The sequence below is a fragment of the Coregonus lavaretus genome (genome assembly GCF_964263955.1).
Source record: "Coregonus lavaretus genome assembly, chromosome: 1".
Lineage (NCBI taxonomy): Eukaryota > Metazoa > Chordata > Actinopteri > Salmoniformes > Salmonidae > Coregonus > Coregonus lavaretus.
Window position 1 is genome coordinate 68,671,178 of NC_139988.1, and position 27,699 is coordinate 68,698,876.

A 27,699-nucleotide genomic window follows, 5' to 3' on the forward strand; every position below is an offset into this window, starting at 1 on the left:
TCACTATACATTTCAGATACAATGGATAGCATTATTTCATTTTCTAAGTCTACTTCTTACCATTGGTGTCCAGATGTCTATATGGCTTGTGGTACTGGAGAAGGGTCTTCAATGACTCAGGGTGACACACTGACTGCACGCACTCCTCTAGAACAGAGTGGTCAGGTAGGAACCATGATGCAGTCTATTGGAAAGAGGAATGTCTTTGAAGAGCAATAGACAAAGTTATCATATGCATGCATTTTTTGTATAAAAACATGCATGAAAGTAGGCTGATGATGGTAATAACATGTTAGTATGGTACCTGATGAAGGGTTGGTGTTGGAAGCAGCTTCTCCAGCCTAGACAGGAACTCCCACACCAGACTCTGCAGTGTGGAGTCATACTTGGGTCCGAATTCCTCTAGAAAAACGTTCTAAGAAATAAACAAGAGAACTATGTCTGTGCTTTTGAGTACTATTTTGTTAACCTACTCCAAGTGAAAGAAAGATAGAAAGCCACGTCTTTCCGAATAATTGATCAACTACACAGTCAGTGACAACACTGACCTGAAAGAAGTGTTCCCTCTTAACTGGGTCTTCCAGCAGGCTTTGAATCAGCTTCAGGAAGTTGGATTTTGATGCCTCCACCTCTGGATCAGGAGTCTACAGCAAGCATTACACACAGTCTGTCAATTTAACTGGCCAATGTACAACACCAGCAGAGTTACAAGTCTTGATATTACACTGAGTAGCAGCACTCACCTCATTTTTCCTAAGAGTGATGATACAGGTCCTCATCCTGTTCAGGTGTGGCTGGATGGTCTTGGGGTCAGCTAGCTGATCTGTATGACACAACTCCAGAACCAGCTGATGAAATTCAATTAATTTAAATCTGAAGGTTAGAAACTGTATGCATTATATGCCCTGTGCTGTAACAAGTGTCCCATCCCTCCTCTCCCTTTCCATCCGTCCCATCTCTCACCTGTGCTCGCAGCCCCATGATGAGTTGGACTCGCTCTCTGTAACTCATCAGATCAGGAACTACCTCCAACACAGTGGTGACAAACTCCTCCACCAAGCCATAGTCCATTATGTCTCTCCGCTGAACAACTTGCCACAGAGCTGCAGACACTAGACGCAGTGGAGGAACAAAAAGACGCAAAGACGACAGTGGAAGAGGTCCATCTACACAAAGCACAAATTCTGAAAGTTAGCTTGATGACAAAGACAATGTTAGGTAGCCCTAACAATGTTAGGTATGCAAGCAGTTATAGGACTATTTGAGCTATTTGATAGATTACATTTAGCTACTATGAAGCGTCATGTTATTATTGTTGTTTTTACTATAGCCTTGGTCGATGTCGATACCTTTAACCTAGACTATAGCTAGTGTATAATAACACTGTTAGTACACAGTTGTTAAAGCAATGTGTGACCCTCATAGTTTTTGTTGGTCGCCACTCTTAGCAGCTAGTTCTCAAACTCTAGGTTGCATTCTGGCTTCTCCCTACAGTTTCCAGCCATTAGCTTTGCCTACGACTGCCTCATGTTAACTACAATTCCGACGCTATGTTTTAACGTTTAGAAACGTCAATAATCATCGCTTGTTATTCGGCTTTCGAAACATATGGCCCTTATCTTTCATCAGCGAGAAAGAATACTTCAAAGAAAAAATATACACTTACTGTAGCAGCTCTGCACAGATCCATACAGCTATAGTTACCACCAAACTGACGAAACTACACTTCCCGAGTTACACGTACACACAGGTGTTCGGCAGCTAATTAGCACAGGTGGTCGCCTCTTGTCTTCCGTAAACAAGCGCTGTAACTTGGAGATATGGCCATGTGGGAACACTAACCCTAACAAGGTGTGTATAATTTTTGTTTTTTTATTATTTCTCGCTGATATGAAAGATAAGGTCCTTATGCTCCCAAAATCGTACCGCAAGCGACGCGTGTTAATGTTCAGATTGAGTTTCGAGGCTCTTCACAAAATTCCCCGTACAGAAGACGCCTTCGTCCAATGACTCTTACGTGTAATGTAATGGAACTGAGAGTCATGATCAAGGACTAGTGCGTAGCTAGCTAGCTAAAGTTAGTTTGTTTAGGAAAATCTCTGCAGAGGTGACCACTGCCTATCCATTTACCTTCCTCCAGGGGCTGGTTTTGCATTTCGAGGTCCCCGTGTCAATGTTACAATAGTCTAGCCTAGAGTCAGACTACCTAGGTAGCGTTTTGCTAGTAGAAATGTGAGCTTTCTCATCCCACCACTCAAGAGTCGAGAGCCTCGTTTCAGGAAGGAGGTGGGTGTAACCCGGATGTTCACTTACACAACTCGGAAATACGGGATAGAGTGATTCGCTAAACTGAAAAGTAAAACAATCAGTTGAAAATTAAGGGCAAATACTTATCGGAGTATATTACTACGACTGTAATCAAAATCGGTAAGAAATAACACAATTCCCCTCTAAATAATAGTTGTTAATATTTGTGTACCGTCCTTGTATGTATTCTCCATTTGTTATATTGTTTCAACAATATTTTGTAACTGCATCGTTGGGAAATAGCTCGTAAGTAAACATTTCACGGTAAAGTCTACACTTGTTGTATTCGGCGCATGTGACAAATACGATTTGATTTATGTTACCTAGCTAGTTACGTTACAGTAGTCAGCTATCTAACTAGAAATACTAGCGAGTAAGCTACTAAAATGCACCAGCCATTGCTGCTAGCATTTTCCAATTACTGACTGGACTGTTGTTTTGTCATCTAAGTTAGTAGGCTGGATATATTACATTTTTAACAACACTTTTTTCTGATAAAAACTAGGTCATTGCATCCGCCGTGGAGCCCAGCCGCTTGCCGTAGTTGTGAAATAATCACAAAAAACAGGCCTTATTTTAGGACATTTTTCACCATGCCACCTCCTATTAGTTATTTTGAGCACCAACTCGCCTTCGGAATGTTTTATTCCCAGTCCATTGTTCTACGTCACAATGCCTGCTTCGCTATTGATGACAATGAGACCTGCCCAGGTTGAACCAATTGCTGATAGTTAAAACGTCAACAACAATAAATTACTCATGGAACTCTGAGGTCGTCCCATTGTTTCCTATAGGGGAAATATCTCGCAATGTGTATATTTAGATTTTTCCAAGTAGGACACCATTTTAATCACGACAATCTCCTCTTTCTAATTATGTAAGGCTGGGCATCGTACTCCGTTGTCTTCTTCTTCGATGAGGTTTAAACGGCGGTTGGCATCCAATTTGTTGCATTACCGCCACCTACTAGACTGGAGTACAACTCCCTTATATTTTGCTTAATAATAATATGCCATTTAGCAGACGATTTTATCCAAAGCGACTTACAGTCATGTGTGCATATTTTTTTTTACGTATGGGTGGTCCCGGGGATCGAACCCACCACCCTGGCGTTACAAGCGCCATGCTCTACCAATTGAGCTACAGAGGACCAGATTTGCTTGAAAAATAAAATAAAGAAATACCCTACCATTTAACACTACACTCACAAATTCAAAAATATTATTAATAATGAACACCGCCCTACTTCACTATTTAAACATTTTCATTCCTACCTCATGCCCTCAACCTGAAATGATGGGACGTGGTCCTCTGTAGCTCAGCTGGTAGAGCACGGCGCTTGTAACGCCAAGGTAGTGGGTTTCGATCCCCGGGACCACCCATACACAAAAATGTATGCACGCATGACTGTAAGTCGCTTTGGATAAAAGCGTCTGCTAAATGGCATATTATTATTATTATCACCACTTAACACTCCCTGTAACTCTTCTGATGTCAAGTCTTGCACCCCCAAATACCTCTCTGCAGCTGCCACCACAACCTCAATTTTCTTTGACTTACGTTCCATCCCTGCAGTACAATTGATAACCATTGCTATAAATGCTAAAAATCCAATGTTACTGTAACATATATCACTTGTTGGCCTATCCCTCTGTACTGGTGCATATCTACTACTCTCACCACTCCTCCCCCTTGACCCATCTTCCTCTACTTTCTTCACTGCCTCAGCATATGACAACTTCTTCACTACTCTTACCCTGGAAACCTCAACCTGCCTCTCTCGCACAGGACATTTCTGATCCCCAGCCCCATGGGCACCCCTACAATTGGCACATACCACTACTTTCCCCAATGCTACACATTCCTTTGTCTCATGCTACTCTGTTGTCATTGATCGCTAGACCAGAAGTTGCCATTTTTTCCTACTTCCTCATTATGCAGACTTAAGCACAGTTGATACCATCGAGGTGTGGATGTTTACTTTATACACAAGTTGTTATTTTTCAGTTTCGTCCTAAGAACAGATTGTAGTGGGAAAAATTAAAAGGTATACATTTTTTGGTGCCATTTAGGCAAAATTGAATTCTAAGCATAATCCCAGTCAAAATAGGCTCTACGAATGTTCAATTCAATTAATTTGCTATGGGCTCGCGCTAGTGTTCCAGCTTAGCCAACGTTCTATTGCCGTTTTTCAGCCTTGGGTGAATTTTGACTCGTTCTATTGTCCAGCCTAGTCTAAGTTAGCTAGCTAACTACTGTAGCTAGCTAATTTATGAGCTGTCTGTCATATGGTTGTGTTGAACTGGTAGACTTTGTTGTACTCTTAACTTAGGCAGTGCACTGAAACTTAACGTCCTAGATAGAAACCTAGCTAGTTAGTAGTTAGCTAGCTAGCTAACTTTACGCCAGTGACAGTTTTGGATGGACACAGACAGCTATACTGAACAAAAATATAAATGCAACAATTTCAAAGATTTTGCCGAGTTACAGTTCATATAAGGAAATCAGGCAAATTAAATGAATTCATTAGGCCCAATGTTGGTCACAGATACAGTGAGGGAAAAAAGTATTTGATCCCCTGCTGATTTTGTACGTTTGCCCACTGACAAAGAAATTATCAGTCTATAATTTTAATGGTAGGTTTATTTGAACAGTGAGAGACAGAATAACAACAAAAATATCCAGAAAAACGCATGCCAAAAATGTTATAAATTGATTTGCATTTTAATGAGGGAAATAAGTATTTGACCCCCTCTCAATCAGAAGGATTTCTGGCTCCCAGGTGTCTTTTATACAGGTAACGAGCTGGGATTAGGAGCACACTCTTAAAGGGAGTGCTCCTAATCTCAGTTTGTTACCTGTATAAAAGACACCTGTCCACAGAAGCAATCAATCAGATTCCAAACTCTCCACCATGGCCAAGACCAAAGAGCTCTCCAAGGATGTCAGGGACAAGATTGTAGACCTACACAAGGCTGGAATGGGCTACAAGACCATCACCAAGCAGCTTGGTGAGAAGGTGACAACAGTTGGTGCGATTATTCGCAAATGGAAGAAACACAAAAGGACTGTCAATCTCCCTCTGCCTGGGGCTCCATGCAAGATCTCACCTCGTGGAGTTACAATGATCATGAGAACGGTGAGGAATCAGCCCAGAACTACACAGGAGGATCTTGTCAATGATCTCAAGGCAGCTGGGACCATAGTCACCAAGAAAACAATTGGTAACACACTACGCCGTGAAGGACTGAAATCCTGCAGCGCCCGCAAGGTCCCCCTGTTCAAGAAAGCACATATACAGGCCCGTCTGAAGTTTGCCAATGAACATCTGAATGATTCAGAGGAGAACTGGGTGAAAGTGTTGTGGTCAGATGAGACCACAATCGAGCTCTTTGGCATCAACTCAACTCGCCGTGTTTGGAGGAGGAGGAATACTGCCTATGACCCCAAGAACACCATCCCCACCGTCAAACATGGAGGTGGAAACATTATGCTTTGTGGATGTTTTTCTGCTAAGGGGACAGGACCCCTTAGCAGAAAAACTTCACCACATCAAAGGGACAATGGACAGGGCCATGTACCGTCAAATCTTGGGTGAGAACCTCCTTCCCTCAGCCAGGGCATTGCAAATGGGTTGTGGATGGGTATTCCAGCATGACAATGACCCAAAACACATGGCCAAGGCAACAAAGGAGTGGCTCAAGCAGAAGCACATTAAGGTCCTGGAGTGGCCTAGCCAGTCTCCAGACCTTAATCCCATAGAAAATCTGTGGAGGGAGCTGAAGGTTTGAGTTGCCAAACGTCAGCCTCGAAACCTTAATTACTTGGAGAAGATCTGCAAAGAGGAGTGGGACAAAATCCCTCCTGAGATGTGTCCAAACCTGGTGGCCAACTACAAGAAACATCTGACATCTGTGATTGCCAACAAGGGTTTTGCCACCAAGTACTAAGTCATGTTTTGCAGAGGGGTCAAATACTTATTTCCCTCACTAAAATGCAAATCAATATATAACATTTTTGACATGCGTTTTTCTGGATTTTTGTTGTTGTTATTCTGTCTGTCACTGTTCAAATAAACCTACCATTAACATGATAGACTGATCATGTCTTTGTCAGTGGGCAAACGTACAAAATCAGCAGGGGATCAAATACTTTTTTCCCTCACTGTACATTTAAAAGGTAGGGGCGTGGATCAGAAAACCAGTCAGTATCTGGTCTGGTGTGACCACCATTTGCCTCATGCGGCATGACATATCTAATTTGCATAGAGTTGATTGTGGCCTGTGGAATATTGTCACACTCTTTAATTGCTGTGCGAAGTTTCTGGATATTTTGGCGGAAACTGGAAAACGCTGTTGTACACGTCGATCCAGAGCATCTCAGACATGGTCAATGGGTGACATGTCTGGTGAGTATGCAGGGCATGGAAGAACTGACATTTTCAGCTTCCAGGAATTGTGTACAGATCCTTGCGACATGGGGCTGTGCATTATATGGCGGTGGATGAATGGCACGAAAATGGGCCTCAGGATCTTGTCACGGTATCTCAGTGCATTCAAATTGCCATCGGTAAAATACAATTGTGTTCATTGTCCATAGTATATGCCTGCCCATACCATAACCCCACCGCTACCATGGGTCACTCTGTTCACAACGTTGACATCAGCAAACCACTCGCCCACACAACGCCATACACGTGGTCTGCGGTTGTGAGGCCGGTTGGACTTACTGCCAAATTCTCTAAAACAAAGTTGGAAGTGGCTAATTTAACATTAAATTATCTGACAACAGCTCTGGTGGACATTCTTGCAGCCAGCATGCCAATTGCACGCCCCATCAAAACTTGAGACATCTGTGGCATTATGTTTTGTGACAAAACTGCACATTTTAGAGTGGCCTTTTATTGTCCCCAGCACAAGGTGCACCTGTGTAATTATCATGCTGTTTAATCAGCTTCTTGATATGCCACACTCGTCAGGTGGATGGATTATCTTGGCAAAGTAGAAATGCTCACTAACAGGTATGTAAACAAATTTGTGCACAAAATCTGAGATAAATAAGCTTTTTGTGCGTATGGAGCATTTCTGGTAACTTTTATTTCAGCTCATGAAACATGGGACCAACACTTTAAATGTTGAGTGTATATTTTTGTTCAGTGTACATACAGTGCCTTGCGAAAGTATTCATCCCCCTTGGCTTTTTTCCTATTTTGTTGCATTACAACTTGTAATTTCATGGAATTTACATACACAAAATAGTCCAAATTGGTGAAGTGAAATGAAAAAGATAACTTGTTTTAAAAAATTTGACAAAATAAATAACGGAAAAGTGGTGCGTGCATATGTATTCACCCCCTTTGCTATTAAGCCCCTAAATAAGATCTGGTGCAACCAGTTACCTTCTGAAGTCACATAATTAGTTAAATAAAGTCCACCTGTGTCAAGTGTCACATGTTCTGAAAGGCCCCAGAGTCTGCAACACCACTAAGCAAGGGCCACCACCAAGCGGCACCATGAAGACCAAGGAGCTCTCCAAACAGGTCAGGCATGTGGGAGACTCCCCAAACATATGGAAGAAGGTACTCTGGTCAGATGAGATTAAAATTGAGCTTTTTGGCCATCAAGGAAAACGCTATGTCTGGCGCAAAGCCAACACCTCTCATCACCCCGAGAACACCATGGTGGTGGCAGCATCATGCTTTGGGGATGTTTTTCATCGGCAGGGACTGGGAAACTGGTCAGAATTGAAGGAATGATGGATGGCGCTAAATACAGGGAAATTCTTGAGGGAAACCTGTTTCAGTCTTGGAATGTCTTGGAATGCCCTAGTCAAAGCCCAGACCTCAATCCAATTGAGAATCTGTGGTATGACTTAAAGATTGCTGTACACCAGCGGAACCCATCCAACTTGAAGGAGCTGGAGCAGTTTTGCCTTGAAGAATGAGCAAAAATCCCAGTGGCTAGATGTGCCAAGCTTATAGAGACATACCCCAAGAGACTTGCAGCTGTAATTGCTGCAAAAGGTGGCTCTACAGAGTATTGACTTTGGGGGGGGGGGGGGGGGGGTGAATAGTTATGCACGCTCAAGTTTTCAGTTTTTTTGTATTTTTTCTTGTTCGTTTCACAATAAAACATATTTTACATCTTCAAAGTGGTAGGCATGTTGTGTAAATCAAATGATACAACCCCCCCAAAAAATCCATTTTAATTCCAGGTTGTAAGGCAACAAAATAGGAAAAATGCCAAGTGGGGTGAATACTTTCACAAGCCACTGTAGATGGCATCAACCAGTAAAGTAAAGAGCAATGATGTATATAAACCCTGGATTGCTGATGCAATGTGTTGGACATTGAGAGACTTTGAAGCAACTGTTCGGCCATATTGGCACTCCCCGGTAGGAGCAGTCCTCCATAGGAATAAATGGAATTCTATTCTACAGTATTTTAATTAAATGTTTCATGGATAAAATTACATGTAATTAAGTATTTTGTTGTTGTTGTAGTGGTGAACATACCACTAGAAATCCCTAAAAAATATACTTTAAGGAAGAACAAAAAAAATCTTGTTTTTGTTTAGCTCACAGAATAAAAATTTTAAAGTATTCATTAAGGTGTCTGTAATAGAATAAACGTGGCAAAAACTTCCTTTATATATTTTACAATGGTGTAGGAGTGCCAAGATGGAGGTGCGGTGGCTTCAACGCAGTGCCCCGGCCCTATCAGTCATCTAAATAATTGGTAAAGAGTGCACATTATAGGAACACAGTTTGTTAACGTTATAGCCAGCCATGCAAAATCGGATAGACAGACAAGATGCACCCCGTGGAGGTATTTCTGGACATAGTTTATAATGCTTTGGTTTATATCGAATAGGCCAACTGCCTACCAACACATTAACTGAAGAGGCTCTACTTCATATCTGCCAATGTTTGAGTTATCAATATTGACACTCTTATCATGCCAGGAAGATAAGGCGGCCAATGTCAAACCAATAGTAAGACTGCTCTCACATGAGGACCAGTGTGATTAGCCTAACTTCCATCTATACCTGCAGGGACTTTCCAGCCAGACCAACTGTGGTATTTTTTTATGCTCCTACTTGTCAATAATCATTTATCTATCGTTTCTCTACCCCAGTATCTCTACCCCAGTGCTGCACTTCTTCTCTTTGCTTCGACTGGTTTCCGGCTCCGATCATCTCAGCCCTCCTAACCTAATCCCCATCGTTGCCTGTGTTATACGGATCCCAACCACTGCCCCCACGTATCGGAATTCCACTGCTGCTCCAGACCCCCCTGCTGCCTCTCTTGGCGTGGCCCAGCACAGGCGTTCTCATTCAGGATAGCCTCTGCACAGCTCCATGGCGGGTCGTGGAGGACCGGCGCGACCCAACGGCCCAGCGACAGGCAACAAGATCTGCCAGTTCAAGCTGGTGCTGCTGGGGGAATCGGCGGTGGGCAAGTCCAGCCTGGTGCTACGCTTCGTCAAGGGCCAGTTTCAGGAGTACCAAGAGAGCACCATCGGAGGTGAGAGTTATTCAGTATTTTTTTTAAACCATTGTTTGTGCAGGCTATTTTCTGGTGGTTTGATATGACCCACTGCAGGTTTCCCTATTCCATCAAGTGGTCTTTTATATCTGTGATATTTGGCTTTACTAGCTCTCGTTGCAAGAATGGCATCACCATATCATGGCTGTTAAAAACAAAGCAAATTAGGTCAGACAAGAGGAAAGAGTGTAGGATTGACACTGAATGGCATGCATGTTGGTGTGGCTTTTGTAGTCAACGCAAGGTATGCTCAAGCAAGTCAATGTAGAGTACGATGCTACCACACTGGAGATGTCATTAACGTCCCAAAAATGAAATGGATTAACACTGTAGAACAGAGTCTCTGCCTACCATTAGCCTATCATATGCAATGCACAATAGTGAACTCCAGTCAACGATAGAGGGCACAGGAAATGGCCGCAATGTAAGAATTTTTAGAGGGGTCAAAGGTTGACATGTCTCATGGGTCCTCTTTACTGCTGGAGAAATGGGCCCTGTTCAAATATGCAATCTTTCTTTCTTCCTCCCTTCTAGTAGGTAATCACTGATTTAATGACCCAGTCATGTCAGTGATTAGGCTCAATAAAGGGAGGTAGGAAGGAAGGATGTCAAAGAATTGGATCGAGGCCATGGACTCTGTGCTGTCATGTGATTGTGGAATTCTCAGAAAGCCAAGGGAAGTGTTTGTAGTGTACCGACATGGGATTAGCATTTCTCTCCGTGGCTCTGATCCTTAGAAGCAGCAGTGCTGTGCTCGTTAGGAAGTTAATCCTCCAACCTGTTTTGCAGGCCATGGTTAAAAAGCACAAATGATACCAAATCGTACATTTTTCTCAAATTGCCTTGCATAACATTATGAGCCTATTACAAAGTACCCTTATTGTTGATAGGATCCATTTTTTTGTTTCATCTTTTAGTCACTGTGAACTATCAATTGAAGTCACTTTGATTAATTTTTTTATTTCACCTTTATTTAACCAGGTAAGCCAGTTGAGAACAAGTTCTCATTTACAACTGCGACCTGGCCAAGATAAAGCAAAGCAGTGCGATTAAAAACAACAACAGAGTTACATATGGGGTAAAACAAAACATAAAGTCAAAATACAACAGAAAATATATATATATACAGTGTGTGCAAATGTAGCAAGTTATGGAGGTAAGGCAATAAATAGGCCATAGTGCAAAATAATTACAATTAGTATTAACACTGGAATGATAGATGTGCAAGAGATGATGTGCAAATAGAGATACTGGGGTGCAAATGAGCAAAATAAATAACAATATGGGGATGAGGTAGTTGGGTGGGCTAATTTCAGATGGGCTGTGTACAGGTGCAGTGATCGGTAAGGTGCTCTGACAACTGATGCTTAAAGTTAGTGAGGGCGATAAGAGTCTCCAGCTTCAGAGATTTTTGCAGTTCGTTCCAGTCATTGGCAGCAGAGAACTGGAAGGAATGGCTGCCAAAGGAGGTGTTGGCTTTGGGGATGACCAGTGAGATATACCTGCTGGAGCGCATACTACGGGTGGGTGTTGCTATGGTGACCAATGAGCTAAGATAAGGCAGGAATTTGCCTAGCAGTGATTTATAGATGACCTGGAGCCAGTGGGTTTGGCGACGAATATGTAGTGAGGACCAGCCAACAAGAGCGTACAGGTCACAGTGGTCGGTAGTATATGGGGCTTTGGTGATAAAACGGATGGCACTGTGATAGACTACATCCAATTTGCTGAGTAGAGTGTTGGAAGCTATTTTGTAAATGACATCGCCGAAGTCAAGGATCGGTAGGATAGTCAGTTTTACGAGGGCATGTTTGGCAGGATGAGTGAAGGAGGCTTTGTTGCGAAATAGGAAGCCGATTCTAGATTTAACTTTGAATTGGAGATGCTTAATGTGAGTCTGGAAGGAGAGTTTACAGTCTAACCAGACACCTAGGTATTTGTAGCTGTTCACATACTCTAGGTCAGACCCGTCGAGAGTAGTGATTCTAGTCGGGTGGGCGGGTGCCAGCAGCGTTCGATTGAAGAGCATGCATTTAGTTTTACTAGTGTGTAAGAGCAGTTGGAGGCTACGGAAGGAGTGTTGTTTGGCATTGAAGCTCGTTTGGAGGTTTGTTAACACAGTGTCCAATGAAGGGCCAGATGTATACAAAATGGTGTCGTCTGCGTAGAGGTGGATCTGAGAGTCACCAGCAGCAAGAGCGACATCATTGATATACACGGAGACAAGAGTCGGCCCAAGAATTGAACCCTGTGGCACCCCCATAGAGACTGCCATAGGTCCAGACAACAGGCCCTCCGATTTGACACATTGAACTCTATCTGAAAAGTAGTTGGTGAACCAGGCGAGGCAGTCATTTGAGAAACCAAGGCTATTTAGTCTGCCAATAAGAATGCGGTGGTTGACAGAGTCGAAAGCCTTGGCCAGGTCGATGAAGACGGCTGCACAGTACTGTCTATTATCGATCACGGTTATAATATTGTTTAGGACCTTGAGCGTGGCTGAGGTGCACCCATGACCAGCTCGGAAACCGGATTACATAGCGGAGAAGGTACGGTGTGATTCTAAATGGTCGGTGATCTGTTTGTTAACTTGGCTTTCAAATACTTTCGAAAGGCAGGGCAGGATGGATATAGGTCTGTAACAGTTTGGATCTAGAGTGTCACCCCCTTTGAAGAGGGGGATGACCGTGGCAGCTTTCCAATCTCTGGGGATCTCAGACGTTACAAAAGAGAGGTTGAACAGGCTAGTAATAGGGGTTGCGACAATTTCGGCGGCTATTTTTAGAAAGTAAGGGTCCAGATTGTCTAGTCCAGATTTGTAGGGGTCCAGATTTTGCAGCTCTTTCAGAACATCAGCTGTCTGAATTTGTGTGAAGGTGAAGCGGGGGGGGCATGGGCAAGTTGCAGCGGAGGGTGCAGCGCTGGTGGCCGGGGTAGTGGTAGCCAGGTGGAAAGCATGGCCAGCCGTAGCGAAATGCTTGTTGAAATTCTCGATTATTGTAGATTTATCGGTGGTGATAGTGTTTCCTAGCCTCAGTGAAGTGGGCAGCTGGGAGGAGGTGCTCTTATTCTCCATGGACTTTACAGTGTCTCAAAACTTTTTTGAGTTAGTGCTACAGGATGCACATTTCTGTTTGATAAAGCTAGCCTTTGCTTTCCAAACTGCTTGTGTATATTGGTTCCTAACTTCCCTGAAAAGTTGCATATCACGGGGGCTATTCGATGCTAATGCAGTACGCCACAGGATGTTTTTGTGCTGGTCAAGGGCAGTCAAGTCTGAGGAGAACCAGGGGCTATATCTGTTATAAGTTCTGAATTTTTTGAATGGTGCATGCTTATTTAAGATTGAGAGGAAAGCACTTTTAAAGAACAACTAGGCATCCTCTACTGACGGAATGAGATACTCATAGACTAAAAAGGAAAGTTTTACATCTTCCTAAGTCTAAGGGTGGTTTAACCTTCCAGACTTGGAATTGTATCAACTTGCCACCCAGGGCTTTTACTTCCGACACATACTTAAATGTACTAAAGAGGAGTAGTGGGTATATATTGAAGATGCGCATGCTCATCTAAAGAATCTTTTCACGTGTCTATTTTCAATGGATAAAGCTAAGAAAATTAACAACTTCATAGTTAAGAAATCTATAACAATATGGAAGAAAATTTAACGTATTCTACAACAACCAATATCACGCCTTAAAAACACAACCCTTGGATAGCTTTTCAGAATTCACAGATAAATTGGTCCACATGGAAAAGTAAAGGCATAGAAACTGTAAATGACTTGGTAATAGGAATAAAATTGATTTCCATGACAGAATTAAAAAGCGATTTTTGACTGACCAATGTAAATATTTTAAAATACATGCAACTTAAGTGTCATATCAAGACATTTTGATTTGAAATCTTTTGGACATCAGAGCAATCTTGAGGGAATCCTATTTGAGTCAGAAAACGATATTCATGTGATCTCTTAGAAAAAGTATATAAACAATTGGAACCCAGACTTAAAAATAACTGATATTGGCACAAAACTAACAAATTTACAGTGAACTAAAATGTGTGCTTAATCCAGTATAAACTAATCTGTAGAATTTATTACACAAGACAAAATTCACAAATTCTACAACACAATGGCAGAGTCGTGTCTTACAGTGGCTTGCGAAAGTATTCACCCCCCTTGGCATTTTCCCTATTTTGTTGCCTTACAACCTGGAATTAAAATGGAATTTTGGGGGGTTTGTATCATTTTGATTTACACAACATGCCTACCACTTTGAAGATGCAAAATATATTTTATTGTGAAACAAACAAGAAATAAGACAAAAAAACTGAACTTGAGCAGGCATAACTATTCACCCCTCCAAAGTCAATACTTTGTAGAGCCACCTTTTGCAGCAATTACAGCTGCAAGTCTCTTGGGGTATGTCTCTATAAGCTTGGCACATCTAGCCACTGAGATTGTTGCCCATTCTTCAAGGCAAAACTGCTCCAGCTCCTTCAAGTTGGATGGGTTCCGCTGGTGTACAGCAATCTTTAAGTCATACCACAGATTCTCAATTGGATTGAGGTCTGGGCTTTGACTAGGCCATTCCAAGATATTTAAATGTTTTCCCTTTAAACCACTCGAGTGTTGCTTTAGCAGTATGCTTAGGGTCATTGTCCTGCTGGAAGGTGAACCTCCGTCCCAGTCTCAAATCTCTGGAAAACTGAAACAGGTTTCCCTCAAGAATTTCCCTGTATTTAGCGCCATCCATCATTCCTTCAATTCTGACCAGTTTCCCAGTCCCTGCCAATGGAAAAACATCCCCACAGCATGATGCTGCCACCACCATGCTTCACTGTGGGGATGGTGTTCTCGGGGTGATGAGAGGTGTTGGGTTTGCGCCAGACATAGTGTTTTCCTTGATGGCCAAAAAGCTCGATTTTAGTCTCATCTGACCAGAGTACCTTCTTCCATATGTTTGGGGAGTCTCCCACATGCCTTTTGGCGAACACCAAATGTGTTTGCTAATTTTTTTCTTGAAGCAATGGCTTTTTTCTGGCCACTCTTCCGTAAAGCCCAGCTCTGTGGAGTGTACGGCTTAAAGTGGTCCTATGGACAGATACTCCAATCTCCGCTGTGGAGCTGTGCAGCTCCTTCAGGGTTTTCTTTGGTCTCTTGTTGCCTCTCTGATTAATGCCCTCCTTGCCTGGTCCTTGAGTTTTGGTGGGTGGCCCTCTCTTGGCAGGTTTGTTGTGGTGCCATATTCTTTCCATTTTTTAATAATGGATTTAATGGTGCTCCGTGGGATGTTCAAAGTTTCGGATATTTTTTTATAACCCAACCCTGATCTGTACTTCTCCACAACTTTGTCCCTGACCTGTTTGGAGAGCTCCTTGGTCTTCATGGTGCCGCTTGCTTGGTGGTGCCCCTTGCTTAGTGGTGTTGCAGACTCTGGGGCCTTTCAGAACAGGTGTATATATACTGAGATCATGTGACAGATCATGTGACACTTAGATTGCACACAGGTGGACTTCTGAAGGTAATTGGTTGCCTTCTGAAGGTAATTGGTTGCACCAGATCTTATTTAGGGGCTTCATAGAAAAGGGGGTGAATATATATGCACGCACCACTTTTCCGTTATTTTTTTCATTTCACTTCACCATTTTGGACTATTTTGTGTATGTCCATTACATGAAATCCAAATAAAAATCCATTTAAATTACAGGTTGTAATGCAACAAAATAGGAAAAACGCCAAGGGGGATGAATACTTTTCCAAGGCACTGTAAGTGTAAAACTAACATTGACTCAATAATCCAGGCCTTCTGGGAATGCTATTAAATCCAAGAGTTATGGGCGGAGTTAGAAAGTTGGCTGTATGAAGTAGTACAATGTAAATGTACTTTTAATCCGTCTCTGCATATTTCAAGACATGGCATATGAGGGTACAGTGAGATACCCGATGGGACAATACTTTTCTCGTCAATCATTTAGAAAAAATGTATACTTAACTGGAAATCAACCAATCCTCCACCGTTAACACAATGGAAAGGTCAAATAGTTTATCTTAATGTTGAAAGTGCATGGGCAACGGAGAGAAACAAAATGGTGCAGTTTGAGGCCATGTGGCGGAGAGTGATGCGGGCGCTGGAGATGGGAGTGTGAGCAGGTGGGTCTGGGCAGGGGTGATGTTTGTGTGTGTCTGTATGTGTATGTTTTGTACTGTAAAAATAGAACAGTATCCAAGTTACTTTTTTTTAACGCCTCTGCGATTTTTAACGTGTCTGTACAAGTCAGTTGGTAGGCCTCCTCTGCGTAGAGCAAATTGAGGAACTGCAACTGAAAGCTTTCCCTGCACTGGATAGGTTTTCAAGTGCCAGAAATGACAAAACAAATGTTGACATTGAAGAGAGTGGGAGAGAATGACATGTCAAGCCCGCGTTGTGGCGCACTCAATTGTAGTACAACGTTACTGATAGACGTGCAGGTATAAATGTATTAAGTAGAATAGACCTGCCTCTCTGTCATGTAGAACAAGGAATAATGTCAGCTCTATATAAGACATTTCCAAATGTCATGAACACAGCTCTGTTTCCTCCACTGACATATCCTCTACCTTTTCTTCCCTCCCTTCCTCCATCTTGCTCTTTTCCAGCTGCCTTTCTCACACAGACTGTCTGCCTGGACGACACAACGGTCAAGTTTGAGATTTGGGACACGGCAGGACAGGAGCGATACCACAGCCTGGCCCCCATGTACTACAGAGGAGCCCAGGCGGCCATTGTGGTCTATGACATCACCAACACAGTGCGTAAAGGCTCTTTATCTGCACCAGTGTTTCCCCTTACTGTATAGGCAGGGCGTCCAATTGAATTGAATGACCAGTGAAACCAATAGTTTAGATTCTTTAAGAATATAGCTTCTCAATGCTTTATGAGCTTAGTTCAACTCTCTTACCCTATCATAACCGTAATGTAAATGATGCATTCTGTGACTTTTGCGTGTTTCACCAGGACACTTTTACGCGAGCAAAGAACTGGGTGAAGGAGCTGCAGAGACAAGCCAGCCCCAACATCGTCATCGCTCTGGCCGGGAACAAGGCCGACGTCGCCAACAAGAGAGCGGTCGATCTCCAGGTGAGAACAATTCCCACGCTGTGTGTGCGTTTGTTTCATTGATGTTTGACCACATAACAAAACAGTTAGCATGATAATAACAATATCAGATGCTGATGAGTCGATTGTTACAATTTATTTTGTCTTTCTTGTTGTGTCATAGGCCAAATGGTCTTCTACTGTTTGGTGTGGTGCTATGATAGTGTACATTTAAAACAAATATACAGTGCATTCGGAAAGTACTCAGACCCCTTCACTTTTTCCACATTTTGTTACGTTACAGCCTTATTCTAAAATGGATTAAATCGTTTTTTTCCCTCATCAATCTACACACAATACACCATAATGACTAAGCAAAACGTTTTTTAACGTTTTTGCACATTTATACAATTTAAAAAACCTGAAATCACATTTATGTAAGTATTCAGACCCTTTACTCAGTACTTTGTTGAAGCACCTTTGGAAGCGATTACAGCCTTGAGTCTTCTTGGGTATGACACTACAAACTTGGCACACCTGTATTTGGGGAGTTTCTCCCATTCTTCTCTGCAGATCCTCTCAAGCTCTGTCAGGTTGGATGGGGAGCGTCACTGCACAGCTATTTTCAAGTCTCACCAGAGATGTTCGATCGGGTTCAAGTCCGGGCTCTGGCTGGGCCACTCAAGGACATTCAGAGACTGAAGCCACTCCTGCGTTGTCTTTGCTGTGTGCTTAGGGTCGTTGTCCTGTTGGAAGGTGAACCTTAGCCCCAGTCTGAGGTCCTGAGCGCTCTGGAGCAGGTTTTCATCAAGGATCTCTCTGTACTTTGCTCCGTTCATCTTTCCCTCGATCCTGACTAGTCTCCCAGTCCCTGCTGCTGAAAAACATCCCCACAGCATGATGCTGCCACCACCATGCTTCACTGTAGGGATGGTATTGGCCAGGTGATGAGCGGTACCTGGTTTTCTCCAGACGTGACGCTTGGCATTCAGGCCAAAGAGTTCAATCTTGGTTTCATCAGACCAGAGAATCTTGTTTCTCATGGACTGAGAGTCCTTTAGGTGCCTTTTGGCAAACTCTAAGCGGGCTGTCATGTGCCTTTTACTGAGGAGTGGCTTCCGTCTGGCCTCTCTACCATAAAGGCCTGATTGGTGGAGTGCTGCAGAGATGGTTGTCCTTCTGGAAGGTTCTCCCATCTCCACAGAAGAACTCTGGCGCGCTGTCAGAGTGACCATTGGATTCTTGGTCACCTCCCTAACCAAGGCCCTTCTCCACCGATTGCTAAGTTTGGCCGAGCGGCCAGCTCTAGGAAGAGTCTTGGTGGTTCCAAACTTCTTCCATTTAAGAATGATGGAGGCCACTGTGTTCTTTGGGACCTTCAATGCTGCAGAAATTTTTTGGTACTCTTCCCCAGATTTGTGCCTCGACACAATCCTGTCTCGGAGCTCTACGGACAATTCCTTCGACCTCATGGCTTGGTCTTTGCTCTGACATGCACTATCAACTGTGGGACCTTATATAGACAGGTGTGTGCCTTTTACAAATCATGTCCAATCAATAGAATTTACCACAGGTGGACTCCAATCAAGTTGTAGGAACATCTCAAGGATGATCAATGGAAACAGGATGCACCTGAGCTCAATTTCAAGTCTCATAGCAAAGGGTCTGAATACTTATATAAAAAAGGTATTTCTGTTTATTTTGAGTACATTTGCTGAACATTTCTAAAAACCTGTTTTTCCCTTTGTCATTATGGGGTATTGTGTGTCGATTGATGAGGCAAAAAAAGAATTTAATCAATTTTAGAATAAGGCTGTAACGTAACAAAATGTGGAAAAAGTGAAGGGGTCTGAATACTTTCCGAATGCACTGTATGTAAAACAGAAAACACATTGTCGTCCACAGATAGGACACAGATTATGCTTAGTCTTGGGCTAAAATGCATTGTCAATGGAGAATCTTAATTGAAATAGCTTTTTAGTCCAGGTCTAAACTTAATCTGTGTCCAGGATACCCCCCTTGATGCGTAAGAACATGTTATAGACTTGAATAATCATACAAAATGATGTAATAATAATATAATTGTCCTCTGTCTTTACAGGAAGCACAGGCCTATGCCGATGACAACAGTCTACTGTTCATGGAGACTTCAGCCAAGACTGCTATGAATGTCAACGAAATCTTCATGGCCATAGGTAAGGGCAACCATCTACCCAGTGAGTCCCAACTTACTCCAAGCACTATTGGCCTATAGTCCTCATCAATAATCATACGTCCTGTGTGATCATTCTATGGGTTTATCTCAATAGCCTAAATAGACCTCCACCCTTACATCTTTGCTACTTTGAAAACACAGGTATAGGATGAATTCAAAATGGTGAATGCCTACTACATTTACTTTTCATTTTTGTTATTTAGAAAACACTCTTATCCAGAGCGACTTAATGTCAAGAACTACCAATACAATGCAAACAGGATAGGAATTGGCTTTCGGCTACTAGGGATAGGCTTTCACTAGTCCAGATGGAGAGGAATCCTATGTTCCTTCATAGTTTTCCATTGGATGGTCCGTGTCTCTGATATTCCCACTCTACTCTACTCTACTCTCTGTCCTTGTAGCCAAGAAGCTGCCCAAGAACGAGGCTCAGGGCGCAGCTGGGGCAGGGGGCCGGACCAGAGCAGGAGTGGACCTTCAGGAGCCGGCCCTCCAGGGCCGCAGCGGCCAATGCTGTGGCGGGAGCAATTAGCCGATAGCCTAATGAACTGACTGAACGAGCCCAGAACACGAATATTGTCAAGACGACAACCAAGCACGGCCTAGAGAGTAACGACGCTGGAGCCATTCTCACACGGAGAACCGCACTCAAACGGAGAATAACAGCCGAGCTGATCTGTCACCCCCCCCCCCCAAATCGAAAGGAGACCCTTTTTTAAAATCATAAGCTAGATTGTTTCAGTGCGACCCTCTCACATACTCTCTATCTCTGCTATACCTCCCTTTCCATCTTCCCCCCTCTCTCACTTTATTCGAATACTAACTGGATTATGTCTTAATGTTTTTTTAAAGAACAGAAAATCTTGTATCGATAGATCATACCATCCACTATTAGCCTTTTTGTCCCGGTGACAGGTGCATGTCGCAAAGGTTGTTGTATTTTCCTCTGTCAAATCATTTTCTTCCTTCCGTGTTGGTTTTCCTCGTCTGGAAGAGGGAAAATATGCTCCATGGGGACAATGTGTCTTACACTCTTTCTCCAAATCTGTCCATTTTGTAAATTAATATTAGCCTTTGTTTATTATTACTGTTCTTCTTGCACGAGTGGGGGATGATTATATAGGACACACCTAATGTGGTTTCCGACACTTGCGATAAATTCAACTGTAACGGTAACGCAGTGTGCATTTATCACCTAGTACATCAGACAGTCATTTTTAGCGTCATGTATTTGAATCTGTAAGATACATTTAAGAATACATTGTAAGACCTGAAAAAAATAAAAAAGATGGCAAGATTTTCTTGGCCAAAATGTAAATTGTGAATGGGAATACGATAAAAAAAATGGTATAACATCATTTGTTCACCACCAATCAAACAGAGATTATTATTTTGGGTGGTAGCACGTGGTAGACCAGCCTCCGACATGAGATTAAATCATGTATATTGTTATCAAATAGACTTGTACATCTTGTTGTTTGAGGTCAAAAGTACAGTATTTGCTGTGTTGCTGGATTGATAGAGTAAGGAACCATGGTCCTTATTGGGGGAGAAATTAGCATCGTCCACTTCACCCTATTCAGCACAGCCAACCAACGAACCTGTGAACAAGACGATGATAAGGAAATGTACCCCTCTTCTACATCACATCAATACTGGACTGTTACAGTTTGTCTTGCACGAACCCCTGCTTTCCTTCCCTGAATCATTTTTCTACTGTGTTAACGCCTAGTGCTGAATCCTGACGACTTCAACTTTCGCACAGACCTGCCATTGACATCAATGCAACATTTGTACAAACAAAAAAATTATTGCAAAAAGTAAGAATGCATCCCTTTAAACATTCCCCCATACTATCTACAATGAACAAAAATATAAAGTTGGTGGATATTGACAGGAACTGGAACACGCTGTCGTACACGTCGATCCAGAGCATCCCAAACATGCTCAATGGGTGACATGTCTGGTGAGTATGCAGGCCATGGAGGAACTGGGTAAATGTTCAGCTTCCAGGAATTGTGTACAGATCCTTGCAACATTGGGCTGTGCATTATCATGCTGAAACATGAGGTGATGGCAGCGGATGAATGGCACGACAATGGGCTTTAAAAAAAAAATGGGCCTCGCAATGGGCCTCAGGATCTCGTCACTGTATCTCTATGCATTAAAATTGCCATTGATAAAATGCAATTGTGTTCGTTGTCTGTAGCTTATGCCTGCCCATACCATAACCCCACCGCCACCATGGGGCACTCTGTTCACAACGTTGACATCAGCAAACTGCTCGCCCACACGATGCCATCTGCCCGGTACAGTTGAAACCGGGATTCATCAGTGAAGAGCACACTTCTCCAGTGAGCATTTCCCCACTGAAGTCTGTTAAAACAATAAACTGCAGTCAGGTTGAGACCCTGGTGATGACTATGAGCATGCTGATGAGCTTCCCTGAGACGGTTTCTGACAGTTTGTGCTGTAACTCAATACAAATGTTGAAATTGTTGCATTTATATTTTTGTTCAGTATAGTTATATAGTGGATATCCTTTCCTTTAAGAGCCTAATTATACTTAAAAAGTATATAAATGCAACAATTTCAAAGATTTTGCTGAGTTACAGTTCATATAAGGAAATCAGTCAATTTAAATAAATTCATTAGGCACTGATCTATGGATTTCAACACTTTACATGTTGCGTTTTCATAGGAATGATCCAGTAATGTGCAATACATGTTTACAGTAGACCATTCCCTTAATGTCAAACACAATCTACCCAGAACGTGGTTATGATGTTCTCAGAATATTCAATATTATTAATGTTCTAGACATGTTTCCTGGGACGTTGCAAGAACCTTCCTGTCCAATGAGGTTTAAAACAGGACGTTCTTTCATGGTCTCCTGGAGGTGTTTGTCTAGTTCCCAGCTTGTTCCATGGAAGTCCTTAAAGACGTTGTAGGACTTCGCCTGACGGTCCCCTTGTTACTGTTGCCGAGCCCATCAAGGTCCTGGGACCGGTTGCACCAGTTGGTCGTAAGTGGGTCGTAACTCTACGTCTGACGTAAAATGCGCTAAACGTCGGACCTAAAAAGTGGACTTGTTGTGCCACCTGGGAGCAGTGGTGGAAAAAGTACTCAATCGTCATACTTGAGTAAAAGTAATGATACCTTAATAGAAAATGACTAAAGTGAAAGTCACCCAATAAAATACCACTTGAGTAAAAGTATTTGGTTTTAAATATACTTAAGTCTTAAAAGCTAGAATGTACTTAAGTATCAAAAGTAAAAGTATAAACCATTTGAAATTCCTTATTTTAAGCAAACCAGATGCCACAATCTTCTTTTTTTACGGATAGCCAGGGGCACTCCAACACTCAGACATAATTTACAAACGAAGCATTTGTGTTTAGTGAGTCCACCAGATCAGAGGCAGTAGGAATGACCAGGGATGTTCTCTTGATAAGTGTATGAATTGGACCATTTTCCTGTCAAAATGTAACGAGTACTTTTGGGTGTCAGGGAAAATGTATGGAGTAAAACGTACATTATTTTCTATAGGAATGTAGTGAAGTAAAAGTAAAAGTTGGCAAAAATATAAATATAAATGATAAAGTACAGATACCCCAAAAAACAACAGTATTTTTACTGAAGTACATTACACCACTGCCTGGGAGTAGATTCTACGCCTAGTAGGGAGCAGGCATAGGGTGTTAAATTTGGACTATCTTCTTTCGTGATATGTACAGAAAATAATAGCAATCTATATTTTCTAAAGTATGTGAGTCTAGCGTTCATATTTCATAACCTCCGAAGTCTTTTCAAGTTGCCTATGCACTAGTCAATAGCAAAATAATACACTTGATTTATGCTACATAGCATGCTAAATGTGTCTAATAAGATATTAGCAAACGAATAGATGAGCTGCCACCTCCACTTATTTGCCAAGACAGAGATCAAATAACAAAATATACAGTGAAACAAAATCACATTGATTGATTATCAGACAAGTCAATGACTTTTAGTCGGGATATAGCCTAGGCTACTACACGAAAGTAGTAGAACGTGAAGAGCAAAATAAGGCAAATGTTTGCCGTTTTTAATATGATAATTGATGACCAATGAGCCCCACCCCGCTGCCCGCTATCGACAAAAGGTTTTGCTGACGTGCTAATTGAGTGACTGCTAATGCACAACCAAACTTCGAAACTGCACCTTGTGTATTCTATTATTCTAACTCTCAACAGTAAGTTAGGACCCCGACTGAGTATCCCACCACAAAATAAAAATATATATAAAATTGGGCTGCGTCCAGTTGCCCATCCCTTCTTTAAAGTATTTAAAACGGTTGGATGACTTTGGGAGTTTCAGTAATCAACAATATGATAAATGCCTTCAATGGCAATAGCCTACTTTATTCCAATATTTTCGTCATTTTAGTGATATTCATTCCCACATTAATTATCGATTGAAACATCCAGTTGTGATTAAGAAAACGTGCATGCATAGTGGTGATGCGACGTGATGAGCGAAGCTACATGCATCACAATGTTTAGAACTGCCACGGGTAACGGGCGCTGCCTTTCAATCATCATTATGAAGCATCATGAACGCACATTGCTTATGCCGGACCTAGCTACGACTAGTCTTATTTTTGGTTGGTGCAACGGGTGTACATTTTGATCCCAGTCGGATGTAGCTATGCCCGACCTAGCATTTAAAGACCAACTTTTTTCTTTGCACCCAACTGGCGCAACCAGCCCCTGATTGGTGAACCACTGATCCATTCACAGATCTTTGTCTGTTGGCAAAGTTAGGGACAACCACATCCACACATACAAACAATGCTTTAACATAGGCCTACCATGTTTTCAACTTGCATATTTTACACACTATGGCTGCGTTTACACAGGCAGACCAATTATTATATTTTTTCCACTAATTGGTATTTTGACCAATGGCCTCTTGGGACATCACTGGAACATTCCTATGGAAACGTTAGGTAATGACCTAATGATACTCTTAAGGGAACGTTCTCTAAAGTTGTGGGAACGTTTGTTGTTACCTGGTCAGATTCCCCCATCATATTCAGGTGACTTGGTAGCCCTTGCAAAATAAAAGTGAAATAACGTACCTCTGTTTCCTCTCCTCCACTGTCCTCTTCTCCATGTTCTCCAGGTGCTCTGTGAAGGTCTTCAGCAGCTCTCTGCTGTACATCTTCTGGGCCAGGTTTGTCGTCTCGATCAGATACCTCCATCCCTCCATGTCACACTTGTCCTGATGGACCTCTCTTATGTTCTTCTCCCTGATTTCCGTATCTCTGCCCTGGTCGACCTGCATCACCGTGCCACAGATGTGTCTCGCCATCTCCAGCCACCACCTCTGCTCTCCTCTTCCTCCTTCACCTTTTCTTTCTCCTCATTGTCCCCATATTTCTTCTCCATCTTCATCTCCAACTCCATGGTTTCCATCCTCTCCATCTATGTCGCTATGCGCAATTCAGTGTCAGAGGTTCTGGTTTGCTTCCACTCCTGCTCCAGCCTGTTGTACCTCTGCCCGTTCTGCTTTCTTGGGCCAGGTCTCTCTGAAAGCAACCCAGGCCCTCCTCCAGCATGGTCTCTTCCTTGGCCATGGTCCACTTGGAAGGGATCTTTTGCTGCTTTTGTGGGACCAGTGCAGGCAGTGCGGGCCCAACGGTTCTCGCCTCCCTGGGGCTCCAGTTGCCCATGTGGGTATTCACAGAAGCAGCGAGTCCGGGAGAGACCTGGAGCTAAAAAAACATATACTGTATGATCATATATCCGTCAGTCACTGAATTTGTCAATAATTGCTCTGAAATTGTTGCACGTAGGCTAGATATTATCAGAATGGGGTTCCCGCTATATGACTCTGCTCTTGTATCTTGCGTTCTATGACGATATTATTGCCCCGCATAGTGACGTCATAAACAAATTGACATGAAACACCCAAGATAATGAATGTATCTCAAATCATAGCCTACCTGAACATTAAGCCTAATTGTTATCATGTCTATAAATGTAACCTATTTGACCAGTAGATGGCACCAGTAAGCCTAGATATACTTTCAAATACTGTCAATAACTTATTACATTTGGCTTTTGTTTTGCACTTTTTCCCTCGAGTAAAATGGCACAGTTGAACTCACACAACAAACGAGACTCGCTCAATGAATGAGAAATAAAAATATATAAAAATACAGCAATAATAAAATACTATGTCACCAAACTATAAATTGTCAGGATTCTCAACCTATAATCTGGGATGTCAGAGTGTTGCAGACAGGTTGTAAAAAGGGTGGCTATCTGTCACCCCTGGATGATTTGTACCACTGAACTCTCTCTTCAGTGCTCCACCACCACCCTTCATCTGTCTGTAATCACACACTTGTCTCTCTGACTCAGCATCCTCACATGCACAGAGTGAATGTGTACAGTTATGTCTCTCAGCATCCTCACAAAGTAAAATGTGTTGAAGCAAGCATAAAACTGTGTGTGTGTGAGTGAGTGAGAGAGTTTGTGTGAATGTGTGCGAGAGCAAGAGCACCCTGCATAATGTATTATTAATAATGATTTGCCCTTTGTAAAAAAGCTATTATTTAGTGACTAGCTCCCAGATGATACCTTATTCCCTATATAGTGAGCTACTTTTGACCAGGGCCCATAGGGCTCAAGTCTAAAATATTGCACTATATAGGGAATAGGTGCCATTTGGGACGCAACTAAATGTCTTGCAGGTGACCTGGCGATTCACAGTAAGGAAGCAATTCCATTTTGTTCCCCTGGTTATTCTACTGAGCTTTTTTTTAGGTAAAGTGTCCCAAGGTTAATGCAGTAGGCCCTAATGCAGTGGGATTCGATGAACACTGGCATTTAATAGAACCACCTGGAGCAGCTCAGATTGGAGGTGGATTAATTTAAGAAATGCATGGTTTTTCACACAGTTTTCATACACACCTAGTTGGTACTGTAAGGGGACTGTAAATGGCATTGACATTGTGGACTAATGAAGGTGTGTACCCAGTAATCAAATTAAATATCCCATTTATAGAAGACTACTCTTCTACTGTTGTTTTGTTATCCAACATGAATAACACATTTACTTTAATTTATGATACATTTAAGTATTCCTTAGTCAAGGCTTGTAAGTGTTTATACTTGTGATTGATATGTGTGGATGGCTAATCTGTTAGCATATTATTTATGGGGAAATATACCATCAGTTGTCACAGTGTGTATCATTTGTGCATTGTTTCACATAAGCGTAGAGCGATGGTTTAGCACCACAATTAAGCAGAGACAGGGGTGCGTCCCAAATGGAACTCTATTCCCTATATAGTTCACTACTTTCAGCCAGGACCCATAGGGCGCTGGTCAAAAGTTGTGCACTATGTATGGAATAGGGTGCCATTTGGGCCGCAGACAGGGTCAGCAGCACAGACAGGTAGACGACCACTTTGGGGGGAAAGTATAGGGATTACTATAAGGTGTGTAAAGTGGTGTACCTCTGTAGCTCAGCTGGTAGAGCACAGCGCTTGTAACGCCAAGGTAGTGGGTTCGATCCCCGGGACCACCCATACACCAAAAAAATGCACGCATGACTGTAAGTCGCTTTGGATAAAAGCGTCTGCTAAATGGCATATTATTATATTATTAACGTGTGTTTAACAACAAGGTACAACAAATACTGACTCTCAAGATTTTAAATGAGAAAGGGTGGAACATGTCTTGTAAATTGTCTGACAATTTTTCTGATTAGGGTGCATCAAATAAATCATCAGTAAGCCTACTGGAGGGATTTTAAAGCTTTCAACATATCACAAATTTGATCCAATTAATGCTATTTCCATTTATAAACTTAATCTTTACTGTATGCAGGTACTCATACTCTCCTGGTCACCAATGTGCCTCTTATCTCCATATCCCCACACAGAACAACTTGCAGGAACTACTTCAAAACATACATAGTGGAAGGTCTTCCTATTGAGGACATTTGCTGCTGGCTCATTTTGACAGCAGAACGTTGGTAAGAATACCATGCATGCACCTCCCCTATGGGTATCTGACAGTGCACAGTCCTTATCCACCAAGTCTGAAAACAGACAACCTAGTGCTTCAAGCATTCAATTGTACACAGCGGACCTCATTTATCAACCATGAGCAGCACCAATACGTGTGTAAATTGGTCGCAGGCCCAATAACCAATTTCTTTTCACAATTATTTCTGCATTCACTAGTTTTCGTAGTTTGAGCAGGTAAATAAACAATTTCTGAGGTCAGGTGTAGGAATAATTTGTTTAATCTTGAATGTGTTTGTGTATACATTTTCTGGCCCCACTTAAAACTAAGTACAACTTAAAAAAGGCTTTATATAGCATACATAAAGGCTCTATAAGCACTACATAAATGCTTCACAAATCATCTATAAGTGTATGTCATACTCTATAAATGGTATATAAACATAAATAGTGCAGAATGTAACATTTGGCAGTTCACCCTACAGTGGGAATGGTTATGTCACCCTTTATACACCATTTATAGCGCATGA

General features: G+C 42.2%; 2 protein-coding genes across 3 annotated transcripts; one reads left to right on the forward strand and one right to left on the reverse strand.

Annotated features, from left to right (window-relative positions):
- Positions 1–49: 49 nt before the first annotated feature.
- Positions 50–2,223, reverse strand: LOC311133825 (TERF1-interacting nuclear factor 2-like; the record flags this gene model as incomplete). Its single annotated transcript, XM_084167418.1, has 6 exons — positions 2,131–2,223; positions 964–1,166; positions 744–848; positions 528–644; positions 305–415; positions 50–184 (listed from the first exon to the last, which is right to left on the reverse strand). Exons 1-6 carry the CDS (start codon positions 2,153–2,155, stop codon positions 50–52), a joined length of 696 nt encoding a protein of 231 aa, XP_084023544.1. The 5' UTR covers positions 2,156–2,223.
- LOC311131724 (ras-related protein Rab-5C) lies at positions 1,745–20,443 on the forward strand. Of its 2 annotated transcripts, none has more exons than XM_084164835.1 (6): positions 1,745–1,851; positions 9,443–9,831; positions 16,493–16,644; positions 16,851–16,973; positions 19,033–19,126; positions 19,551–20,443. In XM_084164835.1, exons 2-6 carry the CDS (start codon positions 9,666–9,668, stop codon positions 19,676–19,678), a joined length of 663 nt encoding a protein of 220 aa, XP_084020961.1. In that variant the 5' UTR covers positions 1,745–1,851; positions 9,443–9,665; the 3' UTR covers positions 19,679–20,443. The 2 variants fall into 2 exon arrangements, with proteins under 2 accessions (XP_084020961.1, XP_084020960.1); XM_084164834.1 differs by lacking the exon at positions 1,745–1,851 and adding an exon at positions 2,294–2,427.
- Positions 20,444–27,699: the final 7,256 nt, after the last annotated feature.